General features: G+C 40.1%; 1 protein-coding gene across 5 annotated transcripts in view; it reads left to right on the top strand.

The window, feature by feature from the left end:
* tbc1d1 (TBC1 (tre-2/USP6, BUB2, cdc16) domain family, member 1) overlaps window positions 1-20,272 on the top strand; it is a 103,857-nt gene that overhangs the window by 54,464 nt on the left and 29,121 nt on the right. For 3 of the 5 annotated variants that reach the window (XR_004565417.1, XM_034189183.1, XM_034189186.1), the window contains 4 exons: window positions 1,463-1,615; window positions 2,065-2,213; window positions 4,363-4,677; window positions 10,094-10,227. Coding sequence is in view for 4 of the 5 variants with exons in the window: in XM_034189183.1 (XP_034045074.1) it covers window positions 1,463-1,615; window positions 2,065-2,213; window positions 4,363-4,677; window positions 10,094-10,227 (751 nt within the window). In the remaining variant the exon portion in view is untranslated. Of the gene's footprint in view, window positions 1-1,462; window positions 1,616-2,064; window positions 2,216-4,362; window positions 4,678-10,093; window positions 10,228-20,272 lie in introns of all 5 variants that reach the window. The other 2 variants (XM_034189185.1, XM_034189184.1) reach the window with 2 other exon arrangements.

Genomic DNA, 20,272 nt, shown 5'->3' on the forward strand with positions numbered 1-20,272 from the left:
TACGGTGAGTTTATTTGAACTTTTTAACAACTTTGAACTACCTGTATTTAACAATATGGTACTCACATTATTTTTTATTATGGTTCTGTCACAGATCCATCGAAGTCTTCATCTTCTGTGTCTGCATTGAACAGCTGGTCTTCTAGCTGTGGCCACCTCGCTTTGTTTCTGCGGAAACTCCGTTTGGTCTTTTTAACTTGGCGCAGTTCATTTTCTTGTTTCCTCTCGCAGCTTCTCTGTTCCCATGAACAACCGCGTAACTGATAGCCTGCAGTTTGAATTGTGCCTCGTAAGCATGTCTCTTCGCTGGCGCCATTTTCGGGGGTCCTTAGACAAACAAATGTTGTTTTGCAGGATACCTGTAGTATACGGTAACTACCGGAGGAGTGGCAGAGGTAAGTGTACGTACCACGGACTCACGGACTCTTCTCTGATTGGTTTATCGCTGGCAGCGTACGTACTCTACGCTACCAGCGTACTTACTTTACATATTATGTAATGTTCTCCGATTGGTTTATTGCTGCCAGGGTACGTACTCTACGCTGCTAGCGTACGTACTTTACGTATTACGTCCTTGTGTCAGCGGGAAATGGTCCGATATTCCGACGGTCAAAGACAACGTCGGTCGTTTTTACAGATTTTGGAATTCAGTGCGCACATAAGGCGCACCGGATTATAGGGCGCATGGCCGATTTTTGTGAAAATTTAAGGCTTTTAGGTGCGCCTTCTGGTGCGGAAAATACGGTAATTCTTAATTGATCAACCGTTGAGCATGGAATACTCACGCCAGTAAATGTAAAGAACCTTCTTCAAACGAGAGATTATAGAGGCATCAACTTATCAAAGCCTTCTTCCTGTTTAGTGATACTGTTCTCCAGTAAGTCCCAACAAGATCATTAATAATAATGTACTCAGTGTTGTATGCAGAACTTCATTAATTTGTAGAGGTCAGTGGAAGTGCCAAACAGGAACAAGGCTTACAGTGTTGCTCTGTAGCCTGTGATGATGTTACAGTTCTGATTCATTATACTTCACCAATCATGCACAAAATACTGCATTAGATGGGGGGAGATCTGCACATGAATGTGGCTCACGTGGACCACAGCAACCCACAGCACTGTGTGTGAAATGGATTTCTTTAAATCCCAACCATTTGCAGAAGAAAAAAAAAAATTTACAGAGGCTGACTTCACTATTATGATTGAGATGCAATTTAGCATGCAGCTCCAATTTGTACTGTGTTGGGTGGAGGGTGGGGGTGGGGTGTAAATCTTAAAGTATAAATATTTTGTTTCAGGTTTACTTATGCCATCCATTCATCATCATGCAGCAAACTGATCCAGCATTTACAAAAGGGGGGCAGTAACATGTTACAGATCATTATTTGCCCTCCTTTGGAAACTGTAGGTTCCAAGTGTGTGCAAAGTTCAACACCCTGATGTCCACCTCTCTGTGAGTGTAGGTCTCTAAGGAGCCAGTTCCAGGCCCAGCTGAGACACAGCAGCAGAGTAGCAGTCGGCAGCGTCTTGAAGAGTTCAAGACTCGAGCAAAGCGCTCGCTCACCGAGTCCTTTGAGGGCATCTGGAAGGTACCAGCGCTCTCCTTCTATGCAGAGGTGCAGGAATTTGGAGTTGTGTATGTGCTATGTCAATAATATATTCTTCCCCTCAAAATAATAATTTGGCTTGTTATGCATTATTATTTTTTACATTTTGTGTGGTATCTTTTTTTAATGAGGGACATTCATTAATTGAAGTGGTCTCTTTACAGCAATACGGTTCCGGATACAAATCCATCTTAGAAAGTTAATGTTCTGTTTGCACAAGTTTCCAACCACAGTCCAAAGATGTTATTTAAATTGGTCACTCAAAATTGGCAGTAGATTTATTTGTTTGTGTAATGCTTTCTGTTTGACTGACTACTGGGGTTAGTTATAACAGAAGGACCCACCCACCCATTTGTGGACTTATTAGTGGTGGACTGGACCAAAATTTCATGTGTCGATTTGTGTTGTGGTTACTCTAGAAGCCATGTTTTTAAATGCAGTATTTATTGTTTTGGCAGGGGAGCAGCAAGATAAGAGCTCAACAAGACCAAACTGGCGGAAGTGAGGGTAACGTCTCTGTCTTTACTACCAAAAGCAGTAAAGAGCAGCCAACTGCAGAATGCCGACTGTCTACCTCATCCCAAAAACAACCCGTCAATCAACTCAGGTATATGCTCAATCTAGCTACATCGCCACTATTTTAGATATTCAAACAAAAATGAACATAAAGACAAAATACATTTTTCATAATTCAATTAACTTAATAAAGCCCCCCCAAAAAATGCATACCTATGATACCCATATGAAAAAATATTTGCTTCCAATTGCAAAAGAGGCTCTGCTGTACGTTGATCATGGGACTTGTAGTAGGATTAGTGTCATGTTTTCTCAGGTGACATAACAAAGACCTAAAATATTCTCCTGTGTTCAACATTGTTTCCATATTAATTCAATAAATCAGTTACTAAACAACCCCTTAATGTGAAATTAATAGGTTGTATTTGACTGTGCAGGTGGTCTTGGTAAGGTGTCAGTGATCTATTTCATAATTACAATAATTCATTTACATTTATGTGAAAAAGTATGCAATTAGTATATGAAGGCACACATACACAGTACACCAATGTGATTAAATAATGATTCCAGAAGCACTTGTGGTGTTATTATAATTGTCATAATTTGGTAAATATTTAGAGAGACCTATATAATTGTACTCGGTACTATTGCACTCCAGTAATATACCTCAACTGACTACATTCTGAAACACTGTGACAGTCTTGGAAATGTATGCTCACTGTTGTCTATATGTTTGTGTTGATTGTTGTTCTGTTACTGATATTTATTTGCATTTTATGTCCTAGTGATGTCTCGTGTCTAGTTTATATTTAGTTATATGTCTAATTTAGCCTCTGTTACTGCACATTTGAAGTTTGGGGAAATGCAATTTCAGTCTTCTGTGTAATGTACTGTTGCATGGCTTGATTGACAATAAAGTTGACTTTGACTTTAAGAGTCACATATGCCGGTGTCGCAGACTAAACGTTCCCCCCTAAAAATTGGTGTGCCCTGCCTCCACTGCACATGTGTCATTTCGGAGCATCAACAGCTTGTCTGAGACAGAGTTTGTTCACCCAAAGCGATCAAATAGATTAATGGGATCATTAACCATCAGATGACAAGGTAAAACCTCTTAATCATTCTAAAGTCAGTTTTAAGCAGAAACGAGGTGATATTCGTTGACGCTTTGAAATGACAGACGTGCAGTGAAGGCAACAGCCAGCAGCCTGTATAGTTGCGGCGCTCTGATCGCGTCCTCCGTCTTTTATGATGAAATAATGCTGAATTTATGTGGAAATGATTGTTGTACAAAAGCTTCAGATATCTGTAACTGAGATAGATGATGAAGCAGATGATAATCGGTAAACTGCGGCTAATGACATGTGCAGTGAAGGCAGGGCAGACTGATTTTTAGGGGGGACCATTCGGTCGGCGACACTGGTAAACTCATCCACAATGTCTGCACCCTGTTACTAAAACTGATTTTCTTGACATTTATTGACTTCAACAATGAGTTTGTGGCTTTGTGGACTGTTGTATTATCTTCTGATATACAAATTGCACTCTAAATGTAATGCAACACAAATGGGTCGAATAATCCATGTCATGTGACATACAGAGCACAAGTCAAATGACAAGGATCCACTCAGCCGTTATATAATAAGAATACTTTTGCATGGTCACAGAGAAAGACCACAAGACTTCCACATTATGATATAACACACAAATAAAAAAAAACCCACCTGCATGATTCAGCAACAGGTAGTTGCATCAAAAAAGATGTCTTGCAAAATAAAAAAATGTTTGCAAACACTAAGAACACAGTTAGAGCCTAGGACGCGCACACCAGCGTCCACAACACATGTAAAAACGAAGATGCATGCAAATGACTGCAACACAGCGGAATTACAAACAAAGCAAAAAGAGTTCTGCCTTTCTGTCAATTTGTAAGCTGTTTTTTGATGCATCTACCTGTTGTTGAATTGATGCCAGTGTTTTTGTAAGCATTTTCTGCATTTGCTACTGTTTTTAATTTGAAGTGTTGTTGCCTCTCTTGGCTTCCATACACTTGGGTCCACTGACTCAAAGCCATGAATCCTTTTAAACATTTCCTTGAAGTCTAGTCGGACAATTCTACTCTGTTTTGTTGAACCTAACCCTTTTAACCAGTCAACATAATTTCTATTCCTTAATTCAGATAACCAACTATTTTGCATCCCTTTGAACTTTGCCCTTTTTTTCCCTTGTCGTTGCTTCAGGTGCCACAACTCAACGGGGGACTTGAAACACCACAACTCAACGGGGGACTTGAAACACCACAACTCAACGGGGGACTTGAAGCACCTTGACAAGTCTCTTCTTTCGTCTTCCTCCCAATCATCTTTGTCTGGTGGTGATCAGCCAAATGGCTCCCGACGACGCGCCAACACCTTCAGCCACTTCTGCACCCCGCCCTCATCTGAGTCTTCACCAGTACAATCATCGCCTTCCACACCTCAGGATCTTGCCCCTGTGACCAGGACTAAATTAATACGATACTACTCAGTCAGCACGGATTCTCCACACCAGAGCAAGTAAGACGTGTGTGCATATTTGTTTTATGTTCCTTCGGGGGGGGGAAGCACCCTGTGAGATGTAAAACATCAACACTGTTTTTTGTTTAAAACCAAGAACTAATGGCAGTCGTGGTGTTGAACACTGGTCTGGCACCAGGGTGGCCAAGTGGTGACTGCACTTGCTTTCAAAATGGGAAGTTCCAGGTTCAAAACGAGTTAGAGTTTTGTGGAACAAAAACATACATGAACGAGATCAAAATTTGTTACTCAGATGTTTCCTCAATCCATCATAGTGTGACTGACACTTTATAATTGGATGGCGATTAAAAAGCACTCACCCCAGCAGGAACAGGCATCTGTCCACTCTGCTATCACAGACTGTTTTTTGTTGGTTTGTTTTAAGCTGTATTGTGACAGGATTGTGTTACAGCTGACTGGAGACACTGTCTGCAAAAGGATCAATCACCCTTCACAGCTTCGTCCTCACAGAGTGATAAATTTTATTCCATCTGACTGCCTAAAAAGGGATTGCAGTGATGTCACACTGCCTTTTTGAAAAGTTGAGGGATTTCCAACTTAAAACGCTTCATGCAGCCGTGCCCAAAAAAAGCAGAGTGCTCTGAAAATATAGTGTGCAGGACTTCTTCATATTCGCATTCACTCTGTTCTTATTTGGAGATATTGAAAAAAGGTGCTGATGATCAGGGAAAAAAGGCTATGAGGACACAGTGCCAGGACACGTTAGCTCGTGCTGTGACATCTCATCTACATCTTATTACACTTACATTAAAGCTATGTATATTTCATTACTTGAGTGTCTTGCAAAATCCAAAAGTGCAAAAGATGTAGGCAATGACTGCTGAGATAGGCTCCCGTGACCCTCAACCGGAACAAGCGGGTTTACAAAATGAATGGCTGTATCTCGTTAGTGACATGTTTTTGATTTTCAACTATTACAGAAGCCTCTCAGTTTCTTACTATAATCCAAAGATGCATCACTTCATAACTGTATTGTCACTGTGTCACTACAAATCAGTCGCACCCAAGAATACAATGATAAATGAGCTTTATTCCATCTATCTACAGTGGGGCCAAAAAGTATTTAGTCAGCCCCTGATTGTGCAAGTTCTCCTACTTAGAAAGATGAGAGAGGTCTGTAATTTTCATCATAGGTACACTTCAACTATGAGAGACAAAATGAGAAAAAAAAATCCAGGAAATCACATTGTAGTATTTTTAAAGAATTTATTTGTAAATTATGGTGGAAAATAAGTATTTGGTCACCCACAAACGAGCAAGATTTCTGGCTCTCACAGACCTGTAACTTCTTCTTTAAGAAGCTCATCTGTCCTCCGCCTGTTACCTGTATTGATGGCACCTGTTGGAACTCATTATCTGTATAAAAGACACCTGTCCATGGCCTCAAACAGTCAGACTCCAAACTCAACCATGGCCAAGACCAAAGAGCTGTCGAAGGACACCAGGAAGAACATTGTAGATGTGCACCAGGCTGGGAAGAGTGAATCTACAATAGTCAAGCAGGTTGGTGTGAATAAATCAACTGTGGGAGCAATTGTAATAAAATGGAAGACATACAAGACTATTGATAATCTCCCTCGATCTGGGGCTCCTTGCAAGATCTCATCCCATGGGGTCAAAATGATCATGAAAATGGTGAGCAAAAATCCCAGAACTACATGGAGGGACCTGATGAATGACCTGCATAGAGCCGGGACCAAAGTAACAAAGGCTACACACGACGCAGAGAGGGCCTAAATCCTGCAGTGCCAGGCGTGTCCCCCTGCTTAAGCCAGTACGTGTCCAGGCCCAAGCTTGCCAGACAGCCTATGGATGATCCAGAAGAGGATTGGGAGAATATCATGTGGTCCAGTGAAACCAAAATAGAACATTTTGGTAAAAACTCAACTCGTTGTGTTTGGAGGAAGATGAATGCTGAGTTGCATCCCAAGAACACCATACCTACTGTGAAGCATGGGGGTGGAAACATCATGCTTTGGCAGGGCTCGAATAGTACGTGCATGTGTTAGTTTTTGCACATATTATTTGAGTGGTGCACGTAATTTTATTCTGCACTAGCACTGGTGCAAATAACTTTATCCAAGTTTTATCAACTATAAGCACCAGTAGAATGAACCAATAAAGGAATAAATAAGGAAAAAAAAAAACAATTTCCAATGTGTTGTCTTCGTCTTCCCTGCATTTTATGACTCTCACACATGGAGCGAGTTGCTGTGCTCTATTTGTTGTGTTTGCGCGCACACATGTAAACAAAGAAAAGAAAAAAAATACTGGCTGCCGCTGCGGTTCCTCTCTCTCTTTGCCCTCAAACTCTGTCATCATTGTGTTATAAACCAGTCACCATTTGTTTTATTATACATCTGTGTAGTTAATAAAATTATCTTCACAGACGATTAGTTCATGCGCACGTGGAAAAAAAAACTGTCTGCTGCTGTGGTTCCTTACGGAACCCAGGAGAGGTCACTTAGTGATATTTTTTCTGGCCATGATAATTTGTGCACACGTTTTCTTTTAATTGAGCCCACAAATTAATAAAACGTGCTCTCAAATTAATAAAACATGCGCACGTTTTCATGGCAGTGATATTTCGTGTGCACGTTTTCCTTTAATTGAGCCCTCGAATTAATAAAACGTGCGCACGTTTTCCTTCCGTTCAAAATGAACTCCATAATATGACCTAAATTGTCATCACGACGGGGAGACGCTTCTCCCTTGGCATCCTTTTTAATGTGCTTAAACTCCAGATGATGTCATGCTGGGCAGCTGAAGTTCTTTGTATGTCCTTGTGCGCTCAAACCATGATGATATACCCTGACCAGATCGATTTCTAATGGGGAAATGCATTACACTGTGTCCTGGTTTGTTGGCTAATAGCCAACATTTATGTGTCAAGACAATATTGAGTGCACGTTTTACAAATTGAGGCCACATTTAAGTAGATTGTGCCCTTGTTTTATTCAAACGATGCTTAAAACGTGCGCACAATATCATAAAATGATAAAAGGTGTGCCCATTCTCTCCACATGCAAAACATTTTGTGATGACACTTCCAGGGCTCCATAGCTCCTTGCTCTCTCTCCCCTCAAACTCTGTCATAATTGTGTTATAAACTAGTCACCATTTGTTTTATTATACATCTGTGTAGTTAATAAATAAAATAATCTTCACGGACGATTCGTTCGCATGTGCATGTGGAAAAAAAAAACTGTCTGCCGCCGCCGCTGCTGCTGCTCTCACCAGCGAGGAAGAGTCTGACACATCAGAGGAGGAGTTTTAAGGTTGATATAAGACTAACTTTTTTTGGTGCAAGTAATTTTTTTTGTTACTAGCACCGGTGCAAGTAGGTTAAAAAATGTAGTTTGGCCCCTGTTTGGGGTTGTTTTTCTGCAAAGAGGACAGGACGACTGATCCGTGTTAAGGGAAGAATGAACAGGGCCATGTATCATGAGATTTTAAGCCAAAACCACCTTCCATCAGTGAGAGCATTGAAGATGCAACGTGGCTGGGTCTTCTAGAATGACAATTATCCCAAACACACTGCTCGGGCAACGAAGGAATGGGTCCATAAAAAGCATTTCAAGGTCCTGCAGGTGCCAACTCAGTCTCCAGACCTCAACCCTGTAGAAAATTTGTGGAGGGAGTTGAAAGTCTGTGTTGCCCAGCGACAGACCCAAAACATCACTGCTCTAGAGGAGATCTGCGTGGAGGAATGGACCAAAATACCAGCTACTGTGTGTGCAAACCTGGTGAAGACTTACAGGAAACGTTTGACCGCTGTCATTGCCAACAAAGATTATGTTGCAAAGTATTGAGTTGAACTTTTGTTATTGACCATATACTTATTTTCCACCATAATTTACAAATAAATTCTTTAAAAATCCTACATTGTGATTTACTGATTTTTTTTTTTTTTTTTTTTTTTTTTTCTGATTGTTTTCTCTTAGTTGAAATGTACCTTTGTTGAAAATTACAGACCTCTCATCTTTCTAAGTAGGAGAACTTGCACAATCAGGGGCTGACTAAATACTTTTTTACCCCACTGTAATCATGCATACGCTCTCTGCTCTCTACTTCAAACTGTTCTTTGTGTTTCTCCTTTTTTAAATAACTTTTTCTTTGTCTTCTTTCATGCTCAGATGCTCCCTCCCTCCTGTTCCTCTGTGCTCTTCATCCCCCTCTCTTCACTCTCATTATCCTTCCTCCTCTTCTGCTGTGGCTCGGCTTAATAAAAAAAGGTGAGCATCCATTCAGCTCAACTTGTACAGTATTTCCCTCTGATTTATGTGCAGTTTCACGCTTATAGTGCTTATTTGGCCCCATTCACACAGAAATGCTAAACCATTACGGAGAGAGTCACACTATCACAATTAGTCTGTCCTTCCTGACATTAAGCAGCACAAAAAGAAATAACAGAGCCGTGTCATCATGTTTGCAGGCATGCCTCAATGCCTGAAGTTGAATTTTAACCCTGAAATAGCAAGAGTTGTCTAATAATAATGTCTCTGTGTGAATGGGGCCTTAGATCCTTGGTTCATTTTTGTCCTGACCACCTCCCCCAATCTCCATTTCCCAATCTCAGTTCTCTGCACAGTCTGCGTGTTCGCCTTCATTCCTCCTCCTCTGTCCCTAATTTTCTGAAATTCCAATTTCTGACTCCTGTCCAAGAGAACAGTGGGCCTGAGAACAAGAGCAGGTACATGCACTGGTAATAAAAATGACTAATCACAGTCATGGTTTGTGCGTATAACTATAGGTTTTCTATGTTTTTTGTTTGTTTTTGTTTTGCTACTATGAGGATGTATGACATAATCTCACCGTGCTTGCATCTGTTTGTGTCAGTGTGGATACATTCGTGTGACCACGCTGACTCTCACAACACGTGCTAAACCTTATGACATTAGTTTCCCTATGCAGTAAATGAGCTGATTAATTTTCTGATGAATTGATTTATTTTGTAATACAATAACTCAGTCATTAGCAGTAGATGCAAATAGTATTTTTTTTTTTTTTTTTTTTTTTTGTCCTCCCAGTATGAAATATTGGGGGGGGGATATAGCAGTTAGCACGTCCCTCCGTCTGTTTGTTTTCGCTTGTTAGTGTGATATCTGAACAACCAGTTGACCAATTTCATTCATATTTAGCATAAGGGTGTACTTTGGTGATCTGCCGACACTTTGTATTACTGATTTGTGGGGACCGGGGGGAATATGCCCTCTCCTGATGACTTGTTTAAGGGATTGAGTGCATGTTGATGTGCCAAAAGGTTTGTCATTGACAATGTTGGCCACACAGGAACGGCTACACACACGATATTGAAGTAACATGTGAAGGATATTCGGTAATCCATGCCCGTCTTGTATGCACTTTGTACATGTGTGCTTGCATGTGTTTTCAGTGATATAGAATTCCTGTCCACCACAAGTCCAGCATCTGCAGTTGGAGGTAGCCCATGGTATAGTCGCCGCCACTCGTGGAGGCAGAAGATCTTCCTACGGGTTGCTACACCTCAAAAGAACATAGAAAGTAACGGTAAGAATGAGCACACTCGCTAGTGAAATCAGTCAGCATGAGGTGGCTATTCACCTCATGCTGAACAAATCATCCTTTTTTTTATTAAGGTTAAAGCCTGAATGGGCTGGAAACAGCAATTGCAAAGTAACATTGTTTCTAGTCTAGTAAGACTGAATAGCCTGTTTTTCTCAGATTTTTAGGGGTCCCAGCCCAGCAGGGCAGGGCACAGTGGGAAGGCACCACTGTCCCCAGTTCCAGTGGGACTGGGAACTCTATTGTTTTCATACTTTTCCTTATTTCTACCTCAATAAATACAATACTGGCGCCTAAACCATAGAAGTAATGGAGGTGACTGATACAAAACCCTGCATGTAACTCAAACACAAAAAATTGAAACAAATCTGCCTACAGGGGACTCGATAGCAACACGTATGGATATTGACCTGTAACTTGCGAAACCTACATCGCACATTCGAATGCCTTATATGGATGCGTTCACTGGCTTGAGCTGAATCTTCTGAGTTAGGCCACACCCATTTATGCCAAGATACAGCAAGGTAAAGTATTTGATCCACTGTCAATTTTGTAGGTTTTACCACCGACAAAGAATTGAGAGGTCTGTAATTTTTATCATAGGTAAACTTCAACTGTGACAGACAGAATCTTAAAATAAATAAATAAATAAAATCACTTTGTATAATTTTCAATAATTGCATTTTATTGCACGAAATAAGTATTTGATACAATAGAAAAACAGACCTTAATATTTGGTAGAGAAACTTTTGTTTACAGTTCCAGAGGTCAGATGTTTCCTGTAGTTCTTGACCAAGTTTGCACACTGCAGCAGGGATTTTGGTCCACTCCTGCATACAGATCTTCTCCAGATCTTTCAGGTTTGGAGTTTCAGCTCCCTCCAAAGATTTTCTATTGAATTCAGGTCTGGAGACTGGCTCGGCCACTCCAGGACCTTAAAATGCTTCTTACTGAGTCACTCCTTAGTTGTCCTGGCTGTGTGTTTCGGGTCATTGTCATGCTTCAATGCTCTTAGTGAGGGAAGGAGGTTGTTTTCCAAAATCTCATACATGACCCCGTCCATCCTCCCTTCAGTACGGTGCAGTCATCCTGTTCTCTTTGCAGAAAAGCACCCCCCAAAATAATGTTTCCACCCCTGTGCTTCAGGGTTGGGACGGTGTTCTTGGTGGTGTTCTTCTCATCCTCCAAACACAGCAAGTGGAGTTGAAAAAGCTCTATTTTGGTCTCATTGACCACAGTACCTTCTCCCATGCCTCCTCTGGCTCATCCAGATGGTTACTGGCAAAATTAAAATGGGCCTGGACATGTGCTGGCTTGAGCAGGGGGACCTTGCGTACCCTGCAGGATTTTAAACCATGATGGCGTTGTGTGTTACTAATGTAAATGGGCTGCATTTATATAGCACTTTTCCATCGGCATCAAAGCACTTTACAAATAATGCTTCACTTTCACCCCGACGTGAGGGTGCTGCCACTACACACCAGGAGCAATAGGGGATTTAAGACCTTGCCCAAGGGCCCTTAGTGATTTTCCAGTCAGGCTGGGATTTGAACCGAGGATCTTCTAGTCTTAAGCCCAGTGCCTTAACCACTAGACCATCACCTCTCCAATGTAATCTTTCTGACTGTGGTCCCAGCTCTCTTCAGGTCATTTACCAGGTCCTCCCATGTAGTTCTGGACTTTCTCAGAATCACCCTAACCCCATGAGACGAGATCTTGAAGGAGCACCAGACCAAGGAAGATTGACAGTCATCTTGTGTTTCTTCCATTTTCTAATAATTGCGTCAACGGTTGTTGTCACCAAGCTCCTTGCCTGTTGTCCTGTAGTCCATCCCAGCCTTGTGCAAATCTGCAATTTTGTCCCTGGTTTCCTGATACAACTCATTGGTCTTGGCCATGGTGGATAGGTTGGAGTGTGATTGATTGCATGTGTGGACAGGTGTCTTTTATACAAGTAACGAGTTCAAACAGGTGCAATTAATACAGGTAAAGAATGCAGAATAGGAGAGCTTCTTAAAGAAAAACGAACAGGTCTGTGAGAGCCAGAATTCTTGCTGGTGCACAGGACGGGAGGCCTGCAGAAAAAGGGATTGATATTCCATTATACCCATTGATGTTACAAAAGCCACATTTGCCTAGCTCTGGTTGTAAAGCTGTACCATTCCCTAGTTCAGTGTGAGTGCCAAACCTCTCAATAAACATAGAAACAGAAAATAACCTGGCACCCTGCAACAGAACCAGCAAACAAAAACAAACATAAAAATAACACCAACTCAAATAACACTGTCCTAGAAAAAAAAAAAACATGACAGCGCGATCAGCCTTCCATCACGGATTTCGGTCCATGTGAGTCCTATGGACAGTTACCTCCACTCACTTCACTCACCGGCTGGTTGTGGCTTCTCCATAAGTCCCGGTCATCTCCATCAAAACAAAGTTCCGCTCTCCATGACGTGTGCATCTATCAGTCATCTCCTTCCATGGCTGTAATGATTTCCCGGACAAAGCGTTCAGCTTTTTCGGGTCATTGAAGCTCCATCTCTTCCCCTTCCATGTGACTCTCAGGATAGTAGATGTGCTAATCTGTGTTTCACCTGGTGCTGCCATAGCATTTTCATAATCAGGGAGAACTGCCTCCACTTTTCAGAATGTTCTTTAGTCAGATCTTTGTTGATCGAGATAGTGCAGTCATCCTATTTTAGTCCCTTTTCTTTCTGCTGAGCTGTGTAACATAGACATTTCATCAGTATCGTACGTGGTGGTTGATTGTCATCAAGTCGCGGCACACCACTTCTGTAGCTTCTCTCAGTCTCATATTCACCTCTCTTCCATTTTAAGCAGTGATGGGCACAGATCTGCTAATCCACTAACCGATAATTGTCAAAGCTAATGTTTTCATTCGCAGATTTGCTTTTCAGATAACGTTGAAAACCATCAGCGGACCATTTAGCTTCTGATAAATATAGGTCCGATAATTTTTAGACCGCTAACATATTTTTGCGGGCATAGTGAAAAAAGCTTAACAGTTAAAACCATTTGTGAAGTCTGAAATCAAAGATTTTAGTCCCTGTCGGTCTGCTTCATGTTTTGTAGCAGACAGATAACTATAAGAGGTACAGTTCTATCCTCTGCAGGTAGAGGAGAGCTAGTTACCGGAGAGAAAGGGAGATGGAAAAAAAAGACAATTTCTCTTCACACCATATAGATTTGCCAGCATATCACCCCAGTCATTCACAGGCATACAGTTTTGACTTATGGTTAGAACAAATTCTAGACAAGTTATTTAAATTAATGTCACGTCTGTTGTTTTATAAAGTGAAAATATCAGCTATATGTTTTAGTTTTAAAGTAATGCACTAATTTTAAAGGTTTTAGCGTTTAGACACATGCCACAGTGCATTATGGGTAAATTTGTTTCCTGACATGAGTGGTTGGCTGCAAAAACAACTTACTGAAATGTGCTGGGTTTTACAAATACATCTGGCCAGTAGATGGCAGTGTTCATGGCAGTATGTACATTCAGTAAAAGTGATGTTGGCATTTTCATTTGCGGAGGAAACAAAGTTGCGAACGTCGGCTGCTCCACAAGCAGTCTTTGAAATGGGACAGCTTAGTCGCATCACTTATGACATCAACCTCTGACGATTACAGCCTTCAAAACATGCAGCCCCAGACCTGGGACACATCCTAGATATATAATTGTATACTGGGTTTCCCCACCCTATGGACTTTAAAGCCCTATAACATTGCGATCTGCGTGTGTGGGGGGTCAGCGACATATTTTTCTACACATGAATGCTACAGTTACTATTGACGGCTCTGCCAAAAGGTGCCATCAGTAACAATGAGTGGTTCCTTGCTCTTTTGCATTTATTTTAATTTTTGAAATTTAGCCCAAAGTATCAAAAAGCAAGTTGGCTTTCATTCATTTATTTATTTACTTATTTATGTATTTTGGGGATTTTTTTTTTTTTTTTTTTACTACAACCTGCACTATATTGTATTGCAATTGGTGCAGTAAAACATCTTTCCACTTGGTGTCACACTTACATTGGCAGAGATGCTGCACTGTCTTAAAGGCTTGAGACCTGATTAATTCCTCAATCTTATCTCGGTGATCTTTGTCCTTTGAAATGTCTTCTTGCACAGCGGTGTTTCATGTTTGTGCTTTTGTGTCTTTAGATCACTGACATAATTATATGTCTTGTATGTGCCTCTGTATGGCAGAACAAGTGTTGACAGTTGAGATTGTTGGGTTGGTCACAGTGTTTCAACAAGGGGAAAACAATGGAACAAAATGTATTTTCACGGCAGAGCAACATGTTCGATTTTTTTTTTCATGACATTTCTTTTCTTGGGTTAGTGTGAGATAACTGAGTCGTCTTTTCGATCCGTGGATCTACTTTACAGCAGTGATTGAACCACATGAATTTGTTTAAAAAACATCTTTCAAAAAGTGGTTTCCATTGAGAAGTGAGACACCTGCTATGGCGTCCTACAATGGAATGTTTCTGCATGTGAATGCTTCAGTGTTTATGATTTTGTAAAGCATGTGTCTGTTGATTTAACATAGTAGTTAGTTTTAAGGATACAGTTTATTGGTGCATTGCTAAAATGTGTATTCCGCTTCAATCAGTCTTAGTGAGACTGCAGTGGTGATCACTGTTTAATTTGGATAGGTCCAAAAATTGAAACCGTCCCCACTTTAGAAGCTGAAAAGCAGTTTTCTCTCCAGGTTTCCCAAACTGTTAGCCATTGTGGTTAATTGGTGGCATTTTTAATGAGCCACATGGCCAGTTCATTAGCCACACATTGATTCAAAAGAACAAAAATGCAAATATGCACAAGTGCAAATTCAGAACAAACATGCAAGACAGCAGCACTCCATATTTCAGTTCACACTGTAGATCAGGTTACACTGCAGGCTCATCTGTGTCTGAGCTCCATTGGTCCTTAATAATACAATGTGTGATAGGTAATAGTTGCATTAATAGTATTTTATTATTTTTGGGATATATTGTGTGTTATTTCTGTTCATGTTATGGACATGCAGTGCAGCTCGGCTATCACCCAAAGCACGTGTCACATCAGACATGTCAGACAAGTAATCGGCACCCCGATTAGTGTTATGACGACAACCTGTAGCATTAACTAAAAAGCTGTCACCATGGCAGACAGAACAAGCTCAATATTAAATGAATCCTTTTTTTCACATTTCTGTGCAGTGCACATTCAGTTTGAAGATTCATCTTGTGTGCGCTCCCCTTCAAATTGCTTGTGCCTGTTAGTACATGTATGAAAACAGCTTGCATGAAACATTTTAATATATAAGTAGTAAGGGTGTCACAATACAAATATTTGTATTGAACCGTACAATACGCACGTGGCTGTTCAGTTTACAGAACTGCACGCAGAACACACAGTAAGACACTGCACAGTCTGATTATAGACATCTGCTTATTTATTTCTATAGGTCACTGGCACTTCATCTCAATTCTTTAGACTGTGTCACTCTATTTCCTTGCTCTGTACAGGAGGTGTGGCCACACCTCTCAGTCTGCTGAGCCCAAAACAGGAAACAGTAAACCAGGCAGTTAAAGAGAAATAAAGAGAAATTGGTTAATTTACCTTTTTGTTCTGAAATTTTAACCTAAAAATTAAGGAGTACTGATGCACCTTTGTGTTGAGTGGCTGTCCCCAGATGAGATCAGTGCGCATTCGAGTGTAGACAGAAAACGCCACCAACTTATAAACTGGCCTTTTATATAAACTAGTGTAAAATTTCATGGATGAGACAGCTGCTGAATAACCACACTGTACAAGGATTTCAAATATGTACATAAACAGACAAACACGTCGCACTGCACAATAAACTCATCTCAATGAAAATGACGAGATATAATCTATTCATGAACATTTAATGAAAAAGTTTACATTTACACTTTGTCTCACAGTGCCAAAGTACCTGATGGCAGCTCTGTGCTGCTCAGATTAAAGCTCCCATACCGAACCGTGACATCTGAACACAAATACAAACCGAACCGTGACTTTTGTGTACTGTGACTAGAGTGGTTCAAAAAAATTAAAGTTGGAAATTCATTACTCTCACCCCTTCATTTTATGATGCTTTGGGAAAAAAGAAAGCCTGCCAAATATTTTTGTCATACATTAATATTTAGAGGTAGCACATCATAGCTGAAGGTTGTAAATATATCAGTTATCGCTGCCCGAGTGCCCGTGCAATAGGTTATCCATTATCCAGTATCTAATCACATCACTTATAAAGAGGATAGAAGTTAACCACCTGAGTGTAATTAAAGTATAATTTTATATTCAATTTAAAACTATACCTGGGTTTAAATATTTCTCACAAACAACATACTTTCAAAAATGTTATTTTAGGCTACAAGCTGAAAATTTTGCTTCAATTCACAGCTTCTTTTCTTTCAGATCTTTGGTGATGGTGAATCTAACATGAGATAAATGTAAAAAGAGACACTTGCTGACTTAACATGTTTAACCATTAACTGGAAACTTCAGTAAAACATGTCAGCTACTAGAAGTAGAACATTTGTATACCTTATTGGTTCCACCGACTGAAATAAAGGGAAACAAATTGCCCTCAAATGGGCAAATACTCGAGGTATTTTTCTTCAAACACACTGATTTGAAGAAAACTGTCCATGATGCTGCTGTGACCTCTATAGGCATGGCAATTCCTTTTTGGGAGAGAGCTAGAATCCCACTGAGGGCAAAGCAGCATCTGATCACAAAGTTAGAAAAGATGTTCGGAAAATGGAAAACATTGAAAAAGACCAAGAATCGCAATACAGACAAGCAGAAGAAAGATGAAACAGTGTTTTGTGAATCTTTGGAGGACTTGTTTGACATGGCACATCAGGATGTCCAACAATGATAAAGTTTGAAGATGACAGACAGTTCCTACTTGCTCAGCGAGAGAAAGGTAGAGGATGCATGACAGGCATAGATAAAATACAAACTGCTAAAGAACAAAGAGCAGAAAAAAGGAAAGCTGCAGAAGCAAAATACAAAGAGAAACTGGAGGAGCCTGGACCATCTAATGTCTCACTACCTGACACTGTCTCCAGCCAGAGTGAAGAGAACACAGAAAGTCCAGATGAAGAATTTGTTATGCCAGTGCCACAAAAAGCCAGTAAAATTAAAGCTGTTGTAACACCAGGACTTGCAGCAGCATTGGATTGGATCTCCCTCAGCCCCAACCAGTCCCAGCAGAAGACTGCCCCTCCCTGAGCCTGGTTCTGCTGGAGGTTTCTTCCTGTTAAAAGGGAGTTTTTCCTTCCCACTGTAGCCAAGTGCTTGCTCACAGGGGGTCGTTTTGACCGTTGGGGTTTTACATAATTGTTGTATGGCCTTGCCTTACAATATAAGGCGCCTTGGGGCAACTGTTTGTTGTGATTTGGCGCTATATAAAAAAATTGATTGATTGATTGATTGGATAGGACCAAAACAACAGACAGAAGTGCCACCTATATTCTGACTGAAACGGCAGCAAGTCTTGGCCATGATGCAAGCAACTTAAATATCATTAACATGTAAAGGATGTTCTCTTATGTTACACAGCTGTATAATTGGTTCTTGTGCTGATTCATACATTTTTGAATATTAAGTACTGCAAGGCATAAAGAATATTATTGTTTGGAGCTAGATCAAAATATATGTGGAAATATATAAAGCATAGACTTATTTAAATTTATCAATAATGAAACAGTATTTCATCAATAAAATGAAAATGCAATGTTTGATTGTTACAAAATCTTCGCTACCCCAGTATGTAGGTATTGTAGGAGCATGATACATGTACGAGAAGAACTGCATCTCACAATTCATGTTTTAGTGTTAACTATTTTATGGGATATGAAAAGATTTGATTTTCCAATGTATTGCCATAATTTCTGTCCTGACATATCAATATTAAACTGACAGAAATAATTTGGAAATATCTGGAAATGACCATACTATATGACAAAGTTATCGCGAGCAAAATCTTTAAGGGCTGTGTGCTACCAGTAAAAAATTATTAGAGTTTTATGAAATTGTAGATGATGTGTTTTTATGTTAGGTACAACAAATTTAGAGGGTGAGACTTGAAGTTTTTTGAAAAAAAAAAAAAATTAAATTAAATTTTTATGGTTCAGTTGTTTTCCAGCCATACAAAGTGCAGTGAGATGTGTTAATTATCCAATGACATCATTTTTTTCTGTCGATTTAACTAATGCCGCCCGCTTGAATGACAGAGAAACGCATGCTCTCACATATGTGCAGGCACACAAGATAAACCCAAATGAGTGTGGGAAATTAATCATTTAATATTTAGCTTGTTTTGTTGTCCGCCATCTATGTATGTGTATATAAAGTGTGCATGAACAGGGAGGAAATATGGCGTCATGCTGTTAGATGTCAGCAAACTGCTCAAATCATGTGTGTCAAAAAAGCAGCAGATCTCCATGAAAATGTGATATCATCTCTAGCACCCCAACTCCACCGGAAACAAACAGTTACACAGGTGTTTTCACGTCCCTTCTGCTTCTCGGCAAAGTTTCAGAACACACAACAGACTCACAAATAACGCCGTTCTGTGTAACGGGCCCTAAAGTGGTAAATAATTTTGTGGTGTTCTCTGTGGAAATGCACAAAGGACTCTTAAGCCATGATTATCACACACACACCTGTGTCCATATTTGTATTTGTCTTGTTGTATGGTTTCTTTTCTGTTGATGTCCAGTTGCGCCACACCACACCGCAACCTAACCTGTTGCTGATTATTATTCCTGATGATTACAGTGAATTTATTTATTTAGAATTACTGTATTCAGATGAGGCACAAAGCAACGTTAGCTGCAAAAGCTGCCATAAGAAAATTATATCACATCGAGTGTGTGTGTGATACCAACCAATACCACGTGAAACTTTGAGATCATGCAGCTGTAGCCACCAATGTGTAAGAATGTGTGCCCCGCCCATTACTTGGCAAACACCTATGTGATAATCTAGCTCGGTCCATAGTCTGGATCGTATCCGGCGTGATCGAGGGGCACACAGAAATTCTGCAAGTGAGAAAAGAAAGTTTTTGAGTTGATGCATCTGCGGTCACCATATTTCTAAACATAGTCCAATAAGTTTTGATATTATAGCTACTCAAAATCAAGATATGTGTGTGTTTTAAATGTTAGCTGATAAGCTTTTAGACTTTCCAGTTGTATATCACTTTTATATATTTTGATGAAAACTGTATGAAGTTTTTACTAAATCACACCCTAGCTAAGATAGCAAAAACAGATGAAGTTCTAGCGAAGGGGAAATAATCTGTTATGTGCATGTAATATTGTGCTGTGTCCTATTATTGTCTATAAACTGCAAATTGTATTGCTAACAGATGGCATTCTGGGTTTTCACGTATCCCATAATCCCTTGCGTGCCAGAGAGTCGCTGCAGTCAAAACAACATAGAGAATCCACACGATGACAATTGTAAATGAATATTATACTACAAAAATGACACTTTTTTTTATGCTTTTCATCACGTTAATAAGAGACTGCTGCATGATACCCTGAAAACTTACTAAAACAATTATAACAAAAAATCCGTGTCTGCTACGTTTAATCTGCGTGGAATTTAATAAGCGCAAACCGAATTTCAGACATATTATATATATTAGTCTGGAACAAAGAGGACAAACAGTGTTGTAAAGAACAATAATCAAGACGTTAAAAAGCAAACTTCACTTTCCCCCAGAACAACATGATCAGGAAGCGAGCGGAGCTCACAGCAGCTCCCATTGAAAATAACGGAGAGACAGCCTGTGATTCTCGCATGTTTACATAAAATAAACGCAATAACAACGTCTATAAACCCAGAGAATATATTCATGAGAGTTTTAGGCACAATATAAAAATAGTTTTATGTTGCGATGTTAATTGTGTTGTCCGTGTGCAGCGGTTAAAGTGAAGTGTGATCAGAGCGTATCAGTGCAGTTCTCAATGTTACTGAG

This window comes from Thalassophryne amazonica, chromosome 15 (genome assembly GCF_902500255.1).
Source record: "Thalassophryne amazonica chromosome 15, fThaAma1.1, whole genome shotgun sequence".
NCBI lineage: Eukaryota > Metazoa > Chordata > Actinopteri > Batrachoidiformes > Batrachoididae > Thalassophryne > Thalassophryne amazonica.